General features: G+C 41.2%; 1 protein-coding gene across 3 annotated transcripts in view; it reads right to left on the bottom strand.

The window, feature by feature from the left end:
- Positions 1 to 21,355, bottom strand: part of LOC132391710 (limbin-like) — a 205,948-nt gene that overhangs the window by 17,458 nt on the left and 167,135 nt on the right. For all 3 annotated transcript variants that reach the window (XM_059965261.1, XM_059965262.1, XM_059965263.1), the window contains 2 exons: positions 15,151 to 15,359; positions 9,610 to 9,697 (listed from right to left, as the gene is read on the bottom strand). In XM_059965261.1, coding sequence (XP_059821244.1) covers positions 9,610 to 9,697; positions 15,151 to 15,359 — 297 coding nt within the window. The remainder of the gene's footprint in view (positions 1 to 9,609; positions 9,698 to 15,150; positions 15,360 to 21,355) is intronic.

Raw genomic sequence — 21,355 nt, 5'->3', positions numbered from 1 at the left:
ATCACAGTGTTTCACTTTCAGATTTTGGTATGGATTTGATCTAAGCACAATGATTTACAGCCGTCTGCACTTAGTTTCAAAGCTGTGTCTGGGGGAATCAGTCCATATATTCAATCATGATAGAGAAGGAGGCCATTCAGCTCATATAGTCTGTGCTTGCTCTCAAAGCAATCCCATCAATCCCATTCTCCTACTTATTTCCTTGTAACCTATTCTCTCTGAGATCACATTTACTCTCTCCCAAATTCTCACAACAACAACTACACCAGGGATTTATGGTTGCCAATTGCCCTACCAACCACTGTTTCTTTGGGATGTGTGAGGAAGTTAGAGTACCCTGGGGAAAACTCACAAAATAACAGCAGATGCACGCAATTTCCACAAAGGATCAAAGCTGGTCTCAGTAGGTAACATGCAGAAGCACTACCTACTGCATCAGTGTGATGTCCATATGGATTGTGTGGCCTCCAGCAGTCGTGGTCGACCATGGGAACTGCGCCTCTGGTAGTCTCTGGTTTGTCAAGTGGCTATTGAGGCCGATCCTGGAATCGTAGGCTCTGCCACAGCGGCTGCATGTGTAGGACGTTGTGGAATTGTTGTCCGCTGTGCTCTCTGTTTAGCTCTCCGCTCCTCAAACTGACTCAGGATCACTCTTTCGCCTTGCTCTAGGTGTTGTTGAAGAGTACCTCGCTATTTGTTGTGGTCATCTGCTGTATCCTCCCAGCACTCTGTGTTGATTTCTAAGGCTTTCATGCCGCGCTTGCAGAGGTCCTTGAAGCAAAGCTGGGGTCTACCAAAGTTCCTCTTGTCTGTTGCTAGTTCCCCGTAGAGGATGCCCTTTGGCAGTCTACCACCCTTCATACGATGGACATGGCCCAGCAGTCTGCGTTGTCTTAAAAGCGTACTTCAAATGGATGTCACAATGATGGAGGAAGGAGGAAGAGTGCTTCCATTGGGCAAGAGTGACTAAGAAGAACACAAGGAGTAGGAAACATCTTTGTGCTAGGAGGACAGAGTCTATAAGTGATAGAGGACTTATTGATTAGGGAGGTTCTATGAACAAGAACAAGATTCCCAGATGGTTTGTTGCCTTCTGGGTGCCAGGATTAGGGGCATGTCAGATAAAGATCACAGCTTTCTTAAGTGGGAGGGTGAGCAGCCAGAGGTTGTGATCTAGACTGATACCAATGACATGGGTAAAATGGGTTACGAGGTCCTGCAAAATGAGCTCAGGAAGCTAGGTGCCAACTTAAAGGACAGAACCTCCAGGGTTGTGATCTCATGATTGCTAGCAATGCCATGTACTAGTGAGACCAGAAATAAGAAGATCATACAGTTTACTGTGTGGCTGATGAGTCGGTGCAGGAGGGAGGGCTTCAGATTTTTGGATCATTGGGCTCTATTCCAGGGAGGGTGTTAGCTGTACAGAAGGGTCAATTTGCACCTGAACTGGAGGGGGCATAATACTCTACTGGGAAGATTTGCTGGATCTGTATGGAGGGGGGATTCAGGGGGATGGGAACCAGAGCACCAGAAGAGATAGTACAGTAGTTGTGACAACAATTTTGTTAAGCCTGTCGAAGGGTTTCAGCACAAAATGTCAACTGTACTCTTTTCCTAGATGTTGCCTGGCCTGCTGAGTTCCTCCAGCATTTTGTGTGTGTTCCTCAGATTTCCAGTACCTGCAGATTTTCTCTTATTTGTGTTAAACCTACATTCAAGGTTAGGAATCTGAAGGTTGAGCATGGTGGGTCTGATGTACTGAGCTGTGTATAATTCAAGGCAAGGAGTATGCCAGATGTGCTTAGGGCACAGATCAGCACGTAGAATTATGATATTGAACCCATTAGTGAGATTTGGTTGCGGGAGAGGCTGGAATGGCAGTTCAATGTTCCAAGAGTTCCATTCTTTTACATGTGATAAAACAAGAAGGATTAAAGGAGAAGGGGGACTAGTCAGGGAAAATGACACAGCAGTGCTCAGTCATGACAGACTAGCGATCTTGTCTAGTTGTCCTAGCAGAGATATTTCAAATATCCTTAGCCACGGGTGAGGATCAGAGGATAGCTAATGATGTTCTGTTGTTTAAAAAAGGCTCTTGACAGCATCATGAAATTATAGGTCTGTGAGCCTGACATCAGTAGAAGGAAAGTTATTGTAGGTATTCTAAGGGACCGGGTATTTAAGTATTTAGATAGACTGGGACTGACTAGTGTTAGTCATCATTGCTTAATGCGTGTTAAATCGGGTTTATCAAATCTTACAGCACTTTTCAAGAAAGTTACCAGGAGAGTTGATGAAACCAAGCCAATGGACGTCATCTACATGGCCTTTGACAAAGTCTTGCATGGGATGCTGGTCAAGAAGATTCAGCCATTTGGCATTCATGATGAAGTATTAAACTGGATTAAACTTTGGCTTCATGAGAGACCCTGAGAGTGGTGGTAGATGGTTGACTGTCTGAAGAGACCTGTGACTAGTGGTGTAGCACAGGGACTGGTGCTGGATCTGTTGTAGTTTGACATCTATATCGATGATCAGGATGGTAATGTGGTAAACAGGATCAGCAAATTTGTGGTTAACACCAAGATTGCAGGTGTAGTGGATAATGAGGAAGACCATCAAAGCTTACAATGGGATATGGACCAGCTGGAAAAATGGCCAGAAAAATGGCAGATGGAATTTAATGTAGACAAGTGTGAGGTGTTGCACTTCAGGAGAACCAACAGGGTAGGTATTACACAGTAAGTGGTAGGGCACTGAGGAGTATCGTAGAACAAAGGGATCTGGCAATACAAATCCGTAATTCCTTGAAAATGGTGTCACATGCACTGTTGTAAAGAGAGCTTTTGGCATGTTAAACTTTTTAAATCAATGTATGAAATACAGTGGTTGGGATGTAATATTGAAATTGTGTATGATGTTGGTGTGCTCTAATTTGGGGTATTGTGATCACCTACCTACAGGAAAGATTAAAAATGATTGAAACAGTGCAGAGACAATTTACAAAGATATTGGCAGATATTGAGCACCATAGATATCAGGAAAGATTGAACTTTATTCAGAGCAAAATTAAGCTGGCATGAGTGTGAATCTGTATTTGAAGTCATAGCTCACAGATCTTGGTGAGGACCATCTTGTGAAGTCCTTGCTCCTCAGTGATATAGGCAAATAATATGTGCAAAAAAAAGGCTTCTAGGTGTGATAGCACACTGTTGAAATACCCACTTCATTAGCAGCATGTATACATGGAGGAAAATTGCGGGCTTTGAGATTAGTGTGCCAAAATACAGAACATGGCAATGATTTTCTGATGAAATTCCATCATACAGTACACTAAACCTTTGGAGCCAGTTAGTTTTTGCTTTGTCTGTTTCAGATGGATTTTCCTTAGAGAATATCCCCTATTCATATCTTCATGTGTTTGTAATCTTTTAAGAGAAAGTTAACAAAAGCTCTGTTGACATTTAAGCATATCACTTCAGCTGTCCTAATGCCAAGAAGCTCTCTAATTCTCCTGGTGAAATAGAGTAAATATGTCTGACAAAATCTCTCATTCTGACTGGCTCCCTAAACCACTTTCGATTATACCTTTTATTAGGATGCCCTTCAAAGCTTTGTCTATAATAGATTAGTGGTTTGATATTCTGCATATTTCAATAGGATCCCTTTGTAAAGTGAATGCTACTGGGCCAGGTCACACTGGACCTAGCCATGCACCCTTCATCATCTGTACCAAATGTGGAGGAACTAATCTTGCTGCCCATCCATATCGTTAAGTTGGACAGCACAATCTCAGCAGTTAATCGCTCAATCACACTCGCAATTCTTAGCAAAAGGCAAAGGTATGGATGAAGCTTTTCCTTGTTGCTGCTGTGGAGCAGTATTTACACACTTTAAGTGTCCTTATCATTGATTCAAAAAAAGTTAATTAAGGAAACATTACACTATAACAGGTGTAGCAAACCTAAGGCATGCAGTCCAAGGTGACACTTAGTGCTACCCCTCAATTCTTTAATTACACCCATAACAAAAAGATACATAATGATTATCCTTACTTCCAAATGAAACAGTGAATGAATTTTACAACATAAAAGCCATGAGATATTCCCATAGGATATGTCTCACCTTAACTTCCTGCCAGTCAAACTGTTCGAAGGACATGTGAAGTTCGATGATATGTTTTTATGTACCATTATTTATAGTAAAACAATGAATATACATAAATAAGCAACAGAACTCATCTCTTATCCTTAAAATAATCCGTAATTATTGTTAGTAATTAACTATTCACTGATAATCCCTGTTCAAAATTACCACGTTTTAGAAGATGATCACAATTTTGGCGCATGCCCTTGAAAAGCTTCACCACCCCCCTACAGTGAAATAACTTATTTTCCCCATTTCACAGCTCTCAATTGAAAAGAACGGGGGCTCCAATTCACTATCAGGTGCACAGGATTGCAGTGACTACCTTACCCGTGTAATGCTGTGGAAAACCCAACAAGGGTAGGAAACACATCAAATGCAGTGAAAGAACCTAGAGCTAGATGTCAAAGGATCTGTCAGAAAGTCCCAGAGTAGTATAGACCAATGTTAAATCACAGACCTATTTTTGCAGAATGGCTCTGAACAATGGTTGAATGCTATTCCCTTCTCTTCATTCATACAACTTGTCTCCTCAGGATGATGTTTCCATTCTAGGATATCAGAGATGTATCTTTTTTAAAAAAAAGAAAACAGGGTTTCCCTTCCACCACCACTGATGTTGCTTTCATCTGTATCTCCTCCATTTCTCTTACATATGCCTTCGCTTCATCCTCACCTCGTTACAACAGTGATAGGGTTTCCCTTTTCCTCATCTACCACTCCATGAGCCTCCATATCCAGTCCATCATTCTCCATACCCCTCCAACAGGATCCTCCCACTAAGCACATCTTTCTCTCCCCTTACTTCCGCTCTCCATGGGATCATTTGCTGATGACACCAGTGTAGTAGGCTGAATCAAAAGTAATTACAAATCAGCAGATAGGAGGGAGACTGAAAATTTGGCTGAGTGGTGCCACAACAAACACTCCTCAATGTCAGCAAGACCAAAAGCTGACCATTGACATTGGAATGTCAATGAGCCAGTCCTCATCGGGTAAACCACAGTGAAGAGAGTCAGTAACTTTAAATTCCTCAGTGTTATAACTTCGGAGAGTCTGTCCTGGGCCCAGTACTTATGTAAATACCATTACAAAGAAATCACAGCAGTGCCTCTACTTCCTTAGGAGTTTGCAAAGATTCAGCATGACATCTAAAACTTTGACAAACTTCTTTGGATGTGTATATTGAATGTATAATTGACTGGTTGCATCACGGCTCAGTATGGAAATACCTGCATACTTGAATGGGAAGTCCCACAAGAAGTAGAGGATTCGGCCCAGTCCATCATGATACTGGATATTAAGGAGTTAATTTTGTATTGTTTGTATCTTTGGATCATTTCATAAAAAGCAGTCCTTTGTAGCTCTTCTCATTCCTATTTTACCTCCTGTTACCAATATATTTGTCAAAAATGCTTGGCAATCTTTTCAGCATTCTCTACCATCTTAATAGTATTTCCATTTTATTTATTAATCTTGATTTTATATTTATTCAACTTGCAGATACACTGTTGTTTGCAAGGCTGGCATTTATTGCCCATGCTTAATTACATTTGAAAATAGTGTTTAGACTCATTTGAACCACTACACTAGCTCTGCTGATGGCATTCCTCATGTTGTAGGGTAGGGACTTCCAGGCTTTATACTCATGTACAATGTCCTGGGTATGTTACTCAAAATGGCCTCTTTGGTTTGTTACAAATAGGAATGTTTCTTTGTCGGATAAGTGTTTCTCTAGCCGTTGTTTCACTTTAGAATGGCTGATATGGTAATTGTATTCATTTGTTAATCAATGGGGAATGTCATTGTGTCTTGTGATGCTGGGAACTTGGGGGAGGGGTTTTCGCGGGTTTTTTGGGAGAGGCCGAGGAAGACACTGAAGAAGGTGGACGTGTGCTGGACTGCTTGTAAGACCACCGGGGTGGTCCCAGGTGCGACGGCCGGATGGGTCGATTGGTTCGTTGATTGAGCTCCAACGAGTGCACTAAACAGACTGAACTTTGATAAGTGGCGCCTTTTGTTTTTTTCCTTGTGTATATATATTGTATTGCGTACTACTCTTTTTAATTTTAGTAAACTCTTTAAAGAGTATTTCATAACGGTATTTGTTGTGGATTTGATACTGTTGGCGGGCTCGAGGCGTAAACTCGATTCTCACAGCACCTGCGTGTACGGGAGGTGGGTTGGAGAGTGGCTGGATCCCCTTTTTCCCCTAGACATATACCAGCCTGTTGGGTAAGGGTTACACTCAGCTAAGGTGTTAATTTGCAAGATAGTTGCAGTACTGTGTAGAATTCGTTAGGACAGAGTTTTGTTTTGTGTCTACGCTATGGAGCAGGGTTATCAGTTTTTAAATGTCTCTGACACTGAAAAGGAAAACAGTATTTTTAAAAACATTAAGACATGTAGCATAGATTAAAAATAACTAAAATATTTTATTTATCTGCAGATCTTACTCCTCTCCAACAAGTTGCAAGAAACAGAAGCAGTATGCCTTTGAGAGCCACCTACAGTACATTCCTACCAATTTACATGTTCTGTAAATCCCTTGAATTTATAAGTTTTATCAATATCTACAGCTTTCCAGGGTGGTGAAGTTCAATTGTTTAACCCCCCAACATTTTTTTTATCTTAATGTAAAGTAACCAATTCCTTTTACAAGCCAATTCCCCCTATAATGTTCCATATATTTAAGATTTACAATCTAATGAACTTCCACTGATTATAACTATCTTTTTCCTTGTTAGCTTGCGAAAATTCAGCATGTCATCTAAAAAAACTGACAAACTTCAATAGATCTGTGGTTGAGAGTGCATAGCTGGTATAGAAACAACAATGCCCTCGAACAGAAAAGTCTACAAAAAGTAGTGCATATGGCCCAGTCCATCATGGGTAAAGTTCTCCCACCACTGAGCACATCCACATGAAGTGCTATCGCAGGAAAGCAGTCTCCATCAACAAGTACACCCATCTTCCAGGCCATGTTTTCTTCTTGCTTCTGCCATCATAATGATGATACAGGAACCTCATCACCAGCTTCTTGAAGAATTAGTGCCCTTCAACTATCAGGCTCTTGAACTAGCGGGGATAACTTCACTTACCCATCACTGAACTGTTCCCACAACCTATGGTTTCACTTTCAAGGATTCTTCATCTCATGTTCTTGATACTTAATGCTTATTTGTTATTATTGTTTGTTTAATTTTCTTCTAAGCTCAAGCTGGTAAATCCTGTGGTAGGGCTATAGCCAAGCACACTAATTTCTCAATTGCTAGGAACCTTTTGACTATTCTAGTGGTGTTTAGTCTTGTGGCTCTCTGGAGATTCAGATAAATATTGCTGTGCAGGCCTAATTGTTTAATGCTATTGAGTAGTGACTTTGGGAAGATATCAGTTGTAGATACTACTATTGGGATGATGTTTACCCAGTTCATGTTCCATAGTCTTTCAATTTCCTTTTTAAATTCAGCATATTTCTGGTGATATCCACTTACTGATTTCTGTAAGTTATGTGTGTTTTGAATGGTTATATCTATTAACTAAGTTGCTCTTGGTTGTTTATCCTGGAGTATTACAGATTCTCTTATCTGTAATAGTGGATTAGCCATAATACAATTTGTAGGACTCGGACTTTAAAACTGGATCCAGAGTAGGGTATGGTGGTTTTTTATAAGTTTGTATTTTAAAGCAGGATTTTGGTAAATGATGCTTGCCACTTGATTGTGCCTGTGTAAGTAATCAGATTGAGCTTAGTGCTGCAGGATCCTATAAGGTGTTGGATTGCTTCTGGTTTCTCTTTTTTCTTTTTCTGCATTTGTAGCCTTGAAATTGTTGGTCTTTTCATTATGTATTTTTGACATATGTTAACCACCAGAACGTGTATTGCCGCAAAGAACCTCTCTGTGTCTGGGAAGAGGTTTCTTACTCTGACCCGGTTATTCTACACTTCCTTGTTGACATCCAGTCCGCTCAGATCATGGGGGTGTATTCCATGGAGGATAATGTTCTTCCAGTGGTTAACATTTTCTTCTGTATTGATAACTGTGTCATTTTTCAGGATTGTGCTTTAAGGTTTAGTGCTGTGTACTTCTTATCAGAACTGCACATGCTCACATGGAGTGCTGAATCCTGTTTATTATCATTATTATTTCTTTTTTGTATTTGCACAGCTTCTGTCTTTCGCACATTGATTCATTTTCTGTTCTGTTGGGTGCAGTCTTACACTGCTTCTATTGCGTTTCTTGCACTTACTGTGAATGTGCGTAAGAAAAAGAATTTCAGTGCTGTATATGTTGACAATAATGTACTTCGGTAAGAAATTTAATTTGACCTTTGTGATTTGACACAGAAGAATCATTTCACTGTATGTTTCAATATTTTGATGTATATGTGATAAATAAAGCTGATCTTTAGATCGTTATTGGTTACCACACCTCATGATGGAATTGATGGCTTTGAGGACAGTTTGTGGATAGGTGGAGGGGTGGGTGGTGTTGAAGCAGGGAGTCTGCAGAAGGACTTGGACAGATGAGAAGAATGGAAAAGCAGTGGCAGATGGAATGGTGGATGGAAGTGTATGGTCATGCACGTTGGTAGGAGTAAAGGTGTAGACTATTTTCTAAATGGGGAACAGTTCTGAAATCAGAAGTGGAAAGGGACTTGGGATTCCTAGTGCAGGATTCTCCTAAGGTTGCAGGTTGAGTCAGTGTTGAGGAAGGCAAATGCAACATTAGCGTCCATTTCAAGAGAACTAGAATATAAAAGCAAGGATGTGAAGCTGATGCTTTATAAGGCATTGGTCAGACTGCATTCATGATATTGTGAGCAGTTTTCACCCCATATCTAAGAAAGGGTGTGCTGGCATTGGAAGATGGTGCAGATGAGGCTTATGAGAATGAATCAGGAAATGAGAGGGTTAATGTATGAGGGTGCTTGATGGTTTTGGGCTTGTACTCACTGGAGTTTAGAAGAATGAGGGTGAATCTCATTGAAACCTACTGAATATTGAAAGGCCTAGATACAGTTGACGTGGAGAGGATGTTTCCAATAGTGCAAGAGTCTAGGACCCAAGGGCAAGGCCTCTGTTTACAACAGAGATGAGGAGGAATTTCTTCAGTGAGAGGGTGGTGAATCTGTAGAATTCATTGCTGTGGTGGCCAAGGCATTGAGCATATTCAAAACAGATGTTAACAGTCAGGGCATCAAAAGTTATATGGAGAAGGCAGAAGAATGGGACTTAGGGGGAAGTAAGTCAGCCATGATGGAATGGCAGAGCAGACTCTATAGGCCTAATTCTGCTCATATGAATTATGGTCTTATAGGCTGCTTTTCATCACTGCAATCCTGTAATATTAACATCACCTATCTTTAAATTTACATGCATATTTAAAACAATCACCAAAAAGTGTATGCATAAAAGGTACATTGCATTTCATTTGAAGCATTGATGCAGAATATTACCTGATCTTGGAGACTCAGCAGTGTCTTCGCCACTAGCTGTCCTTTGACATCTTCTAGTAATTGACTATTTCTATCTTCATTTCCTAATCTGGAAAACGGCACAGGCATTATTATTGGTTGATTCTGTCTCTAAGCAACACATACACAGGAAGATCAAGAAGCAACAAAAACCTTCACCAACTAGAATGGTAGAGATTTTTTAGAACAGATAACTTGAAAAGTGGACACACTAATGAGATTTATGAATTTGTATATTAAACTGATTGGGGAAACAAAAAGGCAGTAAGTAATTCTTCTGAATGTAGCTCTTATCTGATTTACACAAGTTGACAGTATCAACATAGGGGAAATTTAAAAAATTCTATTTAAATAAGTTAGCATATAGTCTGTTGTAAAATCCATCATGTTAAAACCAAATGGATCTGACTAAAAAAATCATTCTGAAAATCAACAATAAAGGCATAAACGTGTGGTTTGGAGTGCATTTCCAAAACTAATAGCATTTTGAAAGTGTGTTTCATAACTACAAAAAGGAAAATATCCTTGAGTTATTTGTTTTGCATGTTTCTGAAACATATACAAATTTAATATATTAGAACAGTAGATGACAAAAGACTGCAAGAAGACACTAATTAACCTCACAGCAATGAATCCAGGTGTATTTTATCTTATGAATATTGCAACAGGCTATGGAGGATGCAAGTACTGATCTACAGAGAAAGCTCCCACTTCCATTTCGGGAATCAGACTGAAAGCACCTTGATGGGAAGTTTCACACTTTTTAGTGGTGACCCACAGCCAATCCTCCTGATCCCTGTGGAATCTGGGGGTTGATTGGAAGGGGGCAAGTAACCTTGCGCCTCTAGTCGATTCTTTTTTCTCAGTAGATGCTGCCTGACCTGCTGAGTTCCTTCAGCACTTTCGGTGTGATGCTCAAGATTTCCAGCACCTGCAGAATCTCCCGTGTCTCTTTTCTTTTTGTATTAATTTTTCAACATCTAAATTGCCACAAAAAGGTCAGTGCTCATTGCTGATCCTCCGAGGCCCTTGAACACAGTGGATTCCTCGACGATTTCAGTCAATGCGTCCGGAGTTACATATAGGGATTAGAGTTTCGATTTCCGCTCCCTCCAAACTATAATAATCATCCAGGTAAGATCTCACAACAAAATCCAATACATTTGTGATCATTATCTGGCAATTTTTTTAAAATGCCTTGTAAAGTTGAGTCAAGTTGACTTTACTGTTCAATGTAGAAGTACAGTGAGATACAGGCACAATGAAAAGCCTGCATCCATCAGCATCACAAGCATGTACATTCAGACAAACCAGACAACATACATTATCCATAAATTTATACAAGACAGTGAAGAAGAAACACTATTCTAAACAAGACATTAGTACAAAAACAAGTCCATGGTACTGCAAGAGGACTTCCATGGTGTTCCACTGCTGAAATTGGGTTACGGTTGTATAGGTCACTTCAACAGCTTGATGGTTGGAGGAAAGTAGCTGTTCCTGAACCTGGTTCGATGGGAGTTTGGGCTTCTGTACCTTTACCTGATGATAGCAGTGAAAAATGGGTATGACCTGGATAGTGGGCATCTTTAATATTTTTTTTAATCAGAGATACAGCGCAAAGTAGGCCCTTCTGGCTGCCCCAGCAACTCCTAACATAATCAAGGGAAATTTACAATGACCAATTAACCTACCAACTGGTATGTCTTTGGACTGTGGGAAGTAACTGAAAACTCGGAGAAAACCCTCACATTCCATGGGGAAGGCACATAGACTCCTTAGAGATTATACTGAATTGAACTCCGAACTGCAACACCACGATCTGTAATAACGTCGTGATAACTGGTATGCTACCGTGACAATGATAGATGCTGCCCTCTTGAAGCAGCGCTTTATGTAGATGCTTTAAATGAAAGGCTCTACTTGTGATGGTCTATAAACAGCAAATTATTGATTGAATTCAAATTCCATAGTTACTATTGTGGGGCTTGAATTCAGCTTATTGAGTTGCTAGTCCAGGATTCTAGAATACTCATCTGGCAATTTAAGAATTGCACTTCTCCCATTTCACAGGAGAAGTGTCAGTTAATGGATCTGATCAAGTGTTTGATTATTGCAATAGGACTGAAATACCAAGACTCACATTTATAGCATCTGGACATTATATTTTCTACATGGACTGCATTAGTGTCTGGATGTATAACAACATTGGTCTTTAACAACCATCACCAGGTTCAGAAAGGGGAACTACTGGAGCACTTACATTTTTACTAATATTTTTTAGAATTGCCTTCTGCAGTTTGTCCTGAAGGTTTTGGAATAAACCCTGGAATACGTTAACAGCAAATATAATTATCAGTAGAGGTGGTTAATGTAGTATTCACTGGAAAGGTCTAAGTTATACAATTCCAAAGATTCTCAATTTGTGACAGATATATTGGTTTCAACTTCCTTGCCCATTCTATCCCCGTCATACTCACCTTTGTCCTCTTGTACTCCTGATTCTACAGGAAGTTCCAGGGATTATTCAGTTCACTACAAATCACTGTCAGATATAAATGATTTAGAGGTACTCAGGAAGATACCTAGCTAGGGAGCAATGAATGTTGGTGAGGCTGGACAAGAATCAGCATGCAGATCTGATTCTGTTGTAGTCTTACATCCAACAGTAGTTTACCATGTTTCTTCTTGATCTGTAAGAGTATCTGCCATCTGTATTGAAATAAGCAAAGAGGTGATCTACATGAATGCATACTATACATGCTTATTTTTCTTCCCGTACAGCGTGGGATGAACATGCTGGCCATCCTCTCCGGAAATCCAAGGCACTTTGGCGGACTGAAATCACGAAGAATCAATTTCTCCCCAGAATAGGACACTGGAACAGGACTGGCCATTGCTGAAATATCTCTTCACACTGCCAAGATCGAATCCACATGATCTCTGTCTGTAATATTTCATGCAGTGGCTGTAGCACAGTTGGCAGTTTTGTGAGAAAATTTCCATAATAATCCAAAAATGACCTGACCACATTGGTTGGTACTAATGCAATAACAGCAGTATGCACTCGACTTTGCTTTCAGTACAAGTCTTGTGTATCAATCTGATAGCTAAGCTATTCCAATTAACTTTGCAGCAATTGGCATTTTGTTGGATTCATTCAGATTCCCAATTCCTGCAACCTTGGATTGTCACATGTTTTGTTACTGAAAGTGCCGAAACTAGGATGTCACCCATGAGCAGATGGCATGGTTCACCTATACAGCATCTGGATGAAGGTAGTTTGGAAAATTACCAATACTGTGGAAACTCCATGGCTGGGAATGACAGTTCTATGTGAATTTTAATGGTGTGGACTTCTGACTATGGATTGAAATCCAGCAACTGGTATACAAAGGATAAATCGAGTTAACTTAAGAACGTACTGTCTGCCAAGGAAGCGACTAAATTCTGTGCCTTCAGCAATGGATGTGCTCCAGCTTTTATACAGTAATTTACCATGACCTTATGGACACCACAAAGCCTCACTGCCCTGTCTTGCCTTGATGCAACCAGATCTGTCCAGCTACTTATTTCTATGAGTGACGCAGTGCCATTTCTCTCCAGATCCTTTAGTTCATTGTCAACCACTTTCTTCAAGATTTAGTGCACAGGTCAAGGCTTATGGAAGATGAGGGTGCTACCTGCTTCAATTCAGATTTTTGCCTTGAAATACTTTATCCTCCTAAAGTTGTCTTTAAAGGTTGAAGCATATCCCTGCAGTTTATGATGTGGAACTTGTTCTTTGCTTTATAAGTGGAAGATCAAACTGAACTGGGGAATTATCTTTTCAAGCCAGTCTAGAAATGCAGGGTTGTTCCTCTTTGTTAACACATGGGGCTGAACCAACTACTGTCGTTGCTTATGCTTGCATTGAGCTTCACTGGAAGTATGAAAGTCCAAAGGAGAATTATAGTGGTGAGTGAGTGACAGTTCAGTCACGCTACTTGCAAAGCTCAAGATACCATAAATTCCGGTGTATAAGCCGAGAATCTGGCCCTAAATTTTGGTCCTAAAATTAGGGGGTCGGTTTGAGGGCCAACTTTGGAAAAACGAATACATGGAAGACAGGTCGTATTTATTGGCTGTTTTTGAGTTAAATTCGTTCCACTGTCGACGCATGAATTCTTTGGTTTGTTTAAACTCACATCTAGTGGCTGAAGCACAGACATCAAACCACCGGGGATGACTGCAATGTCTGTATTTTCAGCTTTCCGTGCTGCTTTTGTCTCACCTGACAGGGGCGCTTCGAACATGTCCCAGACAAGTAGCAACTTTTCCTTACTGACATCTTTGGGATGTCGACGCCTCACCTCTTTAACCCACTTCAAGCAAGCAGCTTCATCCATCCAGCAGTGTTCTTGAACATAAACAACACTCCGCTGGAATTTTCTGAACAATCTTTGTTTTTTGTCTCAACACAAGATCAAGTCTATTCATAAATCGGGTGCACGAACTTCGCATAGCTTTGAAATTTTCGCTGACCTTACGATTTTTTTCCTCCCATCTCAACACTTGAACTCCAATCATTTCTCTGGTAACAATGTATCCAGACGATTGTTGGTGATTCACCCACTCTAAAACTTTTTCTTCCAGTTCTGTCCACTGGCATGTTTTCCCATGGTTTGCACATTTCGTCTTTGGCATTTCCCTCACCGTGTCCTCTGCCTTTCTCCACTCCCTCTCATTTACACTAAACTTATCAGCTGCAGAATTATTCATTCCTTTAGCAAAATCAACAACCTTCAGCTTGAAGCCAGCATCATATCGCATTTGTTTTAACCTTTTGTACATGGTGGTCGCAAACTCAGTACTGAGTACACGTACTGATCCCGCCACCCCGTGTTATGTTTTATCGAGATTACAATGGGTGCTAAATGGTTTCACAGGGGTTACATTTCAGAGGATGCTTTTCCATTAGAAACCTAATCCAAAATTTCCCTCCCTGATTTATTTATTAAGAATTTGCCTATAATGCTCTACAATGTGTTGACTTGTTTTCTTAGCAGGTACTGGTTCACAAAATTTCCAGGGTCCAGATCCAGCAAAGCTGAGTACCGGCATGTGAGATCTTGTGATTGTTTCTGGTTAAATCAAAAACCTCTACAAAAGGGGTCAGGTTATACAAAGGTAACATGAAAAAGTCACTTTTTTAACCTTGAAAACGGTGGGTCAGCTCATACCCCGGAATATACGGTATATGGTATTTTACCTTCTCATCCTCATGATTATAGTACTTCATCTGGCTAAAGTTGCACAACATGAAACATCTTAGTCAGGCACTGCTTTTAAGACAATGGGACATATTTTCAGAATCGTCCTAATACAACACTTGATATTTTAATTAATCTCATTTTCTGATAACAATTGTACACACACTGTTTGTTTGAAACAGGCCCTGTTAATATGGGCTTCAGGGCAAAATAGCCTCAAATATTTAAATATTTTTCAATTTCTTTCTCTGTATTACAAAAGGATTGTTACCTTTGAGACTCTGCATCTACAGTGTCTTTACACTTGGACATTGCCTGGTATAGGCAGATTAACATCTGATTACTGCACTCTGCTGTATCGTTTTCAGTGAGAGGGTTGCTCTGCATCTCAACCCAGCTGTTCCATTCAGTTTGTTCACTCCCAGCACGAAGTTCGTTCTGTAGCTTATCTGAATGCAAGCAGATAAGTTGCTTTAGATCCTAAGGAAAGAAAAACAAAACACAATTTGTCCTCCAATAACTCATGATTCTTTCTACCAACTTTTGAATACTTCCCAAAAGCACTCACAACCATATCATTTGCATTTTTGTGGTTGATACATAGGTACATTTTCACAGGTCCGAGGAAAACAATGGACTCTAAAACAAATTAGAAAATAGGATACTTACTCAAAATCAATCAGTCTTGACTACAGGATTTTGATGAAGAACTTCTAAAATTCTGAGTTAATTTCCAAAATGTCCAGAGTTAAAATATTTGCTTGACTGCCCTTCACATTAGTCCCATCCCTGTGTGGATGTCCTGACCTGTCTGTGTCCATCTTCAGGTACTAAAATACGTTACCTCAAATTTACCAATGAGTCAGCTGGGTGAACGGCTACCCAATCTCATTCCCAATCTGTATTGAGTTGCCTGATGTCACCAGGTATAGTGAGCTTGAGATGGAGGAGAAAATGAATGGTCCCATTGATGGCAATTAAATAAACTTTATCGCATTAGTGCATGTCCTTACATAACTGAGCCAAGCGCTGATGAATTTGGCAGGTTTAAAAGCTTGGAGCTTCTCACTGTCCAAGTATGTATAAATAATTTCCTCACTTATGCCCTTTATTGGAAGCTGCCTGGTATTCTTGAAACATTAACGCATTAAGAAGTTGAGGTTTTACAGGGAAAGAGGGAAAGAAAAATTGAAAGCAGTGACAAAATTACAAATTAATAAACAAGAATATTAATAGACCAATAGACAAACCAAAACAACAAGAGAGATAGAGAAAAGACAAGAATGAAGATAAAAAAAAGGATGGCTAGAAGGAAAAGTGAAGTAAAAACACTGTAGGTTAAGAGCAAGTAGGAATAAGATTGAGGAAAAAAATGAAAGAGAGCATGTAAGCTGGATGGGGAAGCAAAGAGAAATGAAAGAGGAAGACAGAAAAGGGAAATGGAAGGAACGTGAAAGACCATAAATCAGGAACAGAATTAGCCATTCCATCATGGCTGATTTGGTATCCCTCTCGACCCCATTCTCCAGCCTTCTCCCCATAAATTTCACATCCTTACTAGTCAAGGAACAATCAAGTCTGGTTGATGTATGCATAATGCCTTGGAAAGAATTGATCTCAGTACACTGAATTAATAGGTGCAGACAAAACTGGTGAGGCAGTTTTCATATATATGTGAGATTACTTCTAATAAATGAAATAAACCACACTATAACTGTGGTGTGGAATTTCATTTCATGGAGGTACAGGTACAAGAATTTTGCCTAAATGCAAGCTTTTCCTGACCTTAGAGTTAATACAGCCTCAATTAGATGCATTGACTCAACTCATTTTTTTTTTTGCATTGCATAAATGGTGTAAGATTGCTCTCAGTTTTTCAGGGTTTCATTGGAGATCTGAATCTCCTAATAGTTCACTACATTGCTGAGGAAAAGCCCTGTTCAGTGCAGATTGACACTTCCTTTGCATCCTGGATAACGGACAACCTGAGTGGCAGACTACAATTTGTGCGGCTTCAGAGCTGAAATGGATATAAACAGCACTGGGGCCCCACAGAGATCTGTACTGGCTCCCTTCCTGTTTATCCTGCATACCTCAGACTTTAGATACAACACTGAGTCACATCATCTGCAGACATTCTCTGATGACTCAGCAATAATTGGGTGTTTAAGGGAAGGACGGGAAGATGAATACTGAGCCCTGGCAGGGGGACTGTCAAACGGTGCAAGCTGAATCATCTGCAGCTCAACATCAGTAAGACAAAGGAGATGGTGATGGACTTGGGGCATTGCTCCCTGTTACTATTGAAGGTGAGAATATGGATGTGGTGAGCACTGTGAGGGTCATGTTTTTTGACTTCTCCAGTGCATTCAACACCGTCCACCCTGCTCTGCTGTCAGTGGTGCAGGTGGATGCTTCCCTGCTGTCATGGATTATTGATTACCTGACTGGCAGACCACAGTACGTGCGCTTGCAACACTGTGTGTCAGACAGCGTGGTCAACAGCACCGGGGCTCCACAGGGGACTGTCCTGTCTCCCTTTCTCTTCACCATCTACACCTCAGACTTCAACTACTGCACAGAGTCTTGCTATCTTCAGAAGTTTTCTGATGACTCTGCCATAGTTGGGTGCATCAGCAAGGGAGATGAGGCAGAGTACAGGGCTACAGTGGGAAACTTTGTCACATGGTGTGAGCAGAATCATCTGCAGCTTAATGTGAAAAAGACTAAGGAGCTGGTGGTGGACCTGAGGAGGGCTAAGGAACCAGTGACCCCTGTTTCCATCCAAGGGGTCAGTGTGGACATGGTGGAGGATTAAAAATACCTGGGGATACGAATTGACAATAAACTGGACTGGTCAAAGAACACTGAGGTTGTCTACAGGAAGGGTCAGAGCCATCTCTACTTCCTGAGGAGACTGAGGTCTTTAACATCTGCTGGACGATGCTGAGGATGTTCTACGAGGCTGTGGTGGCCAGTGCTATCATCTTTGCTGTTGTGTGCTGGGGCAGCAGGCTGAGGGTAGCAGACACCAACAGAATCAACAAACTCATTCGTAAGGCCAGTGATGTTGTGGGGTGGAACTGATGGTGGTGTCTGAAAAGAGGATGCTGTCCAAGTTGCATGCTATCTTGGACAATGACACCCATCCACTCCATAATGTACTGGTTAGGCACAGGAGTACATTCAGCCAGAAACTCATTTCACCGAGATGTAACACTGAGCGTCATAGGAAGTCATTCCTGCCTGTGGCCATCAAACTTTACAACTCATACCTCGGAGTATCAGACACCCTGAGCCAATAGGCTGGTCCTGGACTTATTTTCACTTGGCATGATTTACTTATTATTATTTAATTATTTATGGTTTTATATTGCTATATTTCTACACTATTCTTGGTTGGCACGGCTGTAACAAAACCCAATTTCCCTTGGGATCAATAAAGTCTGTCTGACCTACAAGTACCTGGGGTGCACCCAGATGACAGACTTGAGTGGAGCACCAACACAGAGGCTGTGTACAAGAACGGCCACAGTTAACCCCTACTTCCTGAGGAGACTGAGGTCCTTTGGAGTACGCAGGCCTCTCCTTCACATGTTCTACCAACTTGTTGTCATCAGAATAATCTTCTATGCAGTAGGGTGCAGGGGCAATGGCATCAACACGGGTGATGGCAACAGGCTCAATAAACTGATCAGAAAGGTTGGCTCTGTTATAAGAGTGAAACTGGGCAAACTGGAGGCTGTGGTAAAACAAAGGACCCTATGGAAAATCCTGGCAATTCTGGACAATTGTCAAACTCCACATGCCACTTTAGCTGAAAAGAGGAGCACTTTTACTAAAAGACTAAGATAACTGTGCTATCTTAGGAGTAAGTGGGAAAAGCCAAAAGAGAATTGCTATATGAGTTTATTCTCACCCTCAGCTATTAAGCTCTATGATGGGTCAACCTATAGCCAGGGAAGTGATGACCCCTCCCGTTAGATTGTTTGGGATAACTTATTTTTTATTCTTTCTTATTTCTCTTCTAATATTTGCATATCTGTGCGTTTGTAATGATACTATGACACTGTCATTTCCTTTGGGATCAATAAAGTATCTATCTATTTACATTAAAACTGCTTGTGAATATAAGTGTCATTGATGTAGCTCCCCTTTCCTTATTCACTAGACCTGACCGCTTCATTTACACCATGGATATCAGAATCAGAATCAGGATCAGCGTCCCTAAATAATTCTATTTGCCACTTTGAAGCCCTAAGGCTTTCATTTCTTGACAACAGCCTTGAAAAGTCCAAGTTTCAGATTTTCCTTGGTAATGTTCCCCAACTGTTCTGCGCTATAATAATAACTGCATTGGTGCTGTTTCGTGCACCCATGTTGACTTTGCCAATTGCCTGCTCTGGATCGTTTCATCTCCTGTTGCCGACGAAACATCAACTAGCTCAATTTCAGCACTCCTCTCTCCTCTTCAAACATTATCCCATTTTCCTCTCTCTCTGTGCCAATCTAAATCTCACTATCAAACCTGCAGACAAAGGGGGAGCTGTTGTTTTGTGGCGGACTGACCTCTACCTTGCTGAGGCCAGGTGGCAACTCTTAGACACTTCTTACTTGCCATTTGAAGGGAATCCTACTCAGTACCATCAGAAAATTGTCTCCAACACCAACACGAACCTCATCAGTTCTGAAGATCTCCCATCCATAGCCACCAAGCTCATTGTTCCCTTACCCTGCAATGCTCATTTCTACCTCCTACCCAATATCCACAAACCTAACTATCTGAGTAGGCACATTGGTTCTGTCTACTCCTACCCCACTGACCTTGTGTCCACATAGCTTGACTCCGTTTCATCCCCCCTAATTCAGTCCCTGTCCTCCTATATCCACAAGTCTTCACATGCTCTCAATCTCAACAACTTTCAATTCCCTGTCCCTGATCACCTCATTTTTACCATGGCCATCCAGACCCTATACACTTTTATCCCTCATCAAGAAGGACTTCAGGCTCTACGCTTCTTCCTTATCAACAGACTCAACCAGATACCCTCCACCACTACCCGCCATCTGGCTGAACTGTTACTCATCCTCAACTATTCTCTTTTGGCTTTTCTCACTTACTCCTGACTCATGGTGTAGCCACAGGCACCTGCATGGGCTCCAGCTATGTTTGCCTTTTCATTGACCACATGGAATAGTTCATGTTCCAGGCCCCTTGTGGTAATTGCGCCTCACCTCTTTTTGTGTTACGTTGATGGCTGCACTGGTGCTATTTCATGCACCCATGCCCAGCTCATCATTTTCATCAAATTTGCCTCCAACTTCCACCCTGGCCTTAAATTCACTTGCTCCGTTTCTGACACCTCTCTCCTTTTTCTCTCTCTGTCTCCATCTCTGGAGACAAACTGTCTAATGATATCTTTTACAAACTTGCTGATTCCCATAGCTATCTTGACTATAACTCTTCCCACCCTGTCTCCTGTAAAAACGCCATTCCCTTTTCTCAGTTCCTTCATCTCCTCTGCATCAATTCCCATGATGAGTCTTTCCTTTCCAGGACATCAGGGATGTCCACTTTCTTCACAGAATGGGGTTTCCCTTCCTCCCCCACATTGCTGCACTCACCCACATCTCCTCCATTTTCCAGACATCCAAGCTCACCCCATTTTCCTGCTGCTTAAACAGTGATAGAGTTCTGTTTGTCCTCACCTACCACCCCATGAGCCTCTGCATCCAACACATTATTCTTTGCAATTTAGCTATCTTCAATGAGACCCTATAACAAACACATCTTTACCCCCACCTCTACTCTCTACTTTCTGCAAGGATCACTCCCTCTGTGATTCTCTTGTCCATTTATCCTTCCCCGCTAATCTCCCTCCAGGCACTGCAAGCAACAGAAGTGTTACACTTGTCCACTTCTCCTCCATCATTCAGGGCACCAAACACTTCTTTCAAGTGAGGCAACATTTCACAAGCAAATCTGTTGGGGTCATCTACTGTATCCAGTGCTCCTAGTGTGGGTTCCTCTACATTGGTAAGACCTGTCGCAGTTTGGGGGACCGCTTTGTTGAGCACCTGAGCTCCATCTGCAAAAAGCAGAAATTCCTGGTGTCCAACCATTTCAATTCATACCCCTATTCCAATCCCCACTCCCATTCCACAGGCTGGTCCATGGCCTCTTCTGCTGCCACGTTGACGCCACTCTGAGTTTGGAAGAGCAACACCTCATATTCCGACTAAGTAGTCTCCAACCTGATGGCATGAACAGCGATTCTTCAACTCCAGTAATTTATTTTCCCTTCTCCTTCCCTCTGCTTCATTTCCTGAATCTGGCCTCTTATCTCTTCTCCTTACCTGCATATAATTTCCCCTCCTGCTTATCTTTCTCCAATGATCCCCTCTCCTCCTATCAGATTCCTTCCTCTCCAGCCTTTGTCCTTTTCCACTTATTACACCCCAGCTTCTTATTTCCT

This window comes from Hypanus sabinus, chromosome 3 (assembly GCF_030144855.1).
Source record: "Hypanus sabinus isolate sHypSab1 chromosome 3, sHypSab1.hap1, whole genome shotgun sequence".
Classification (NCBI taxonomy): domain Eukaryota; kingdom Metazoa; phylum Chordata; class Chondrichthyes; order Myliobatiformes; family Dasyatidae; genus Hypanus; species Hypanus sabinus.
This window is presented reverse-complemented; position numbering and strand designations above follow the sequence as displayed.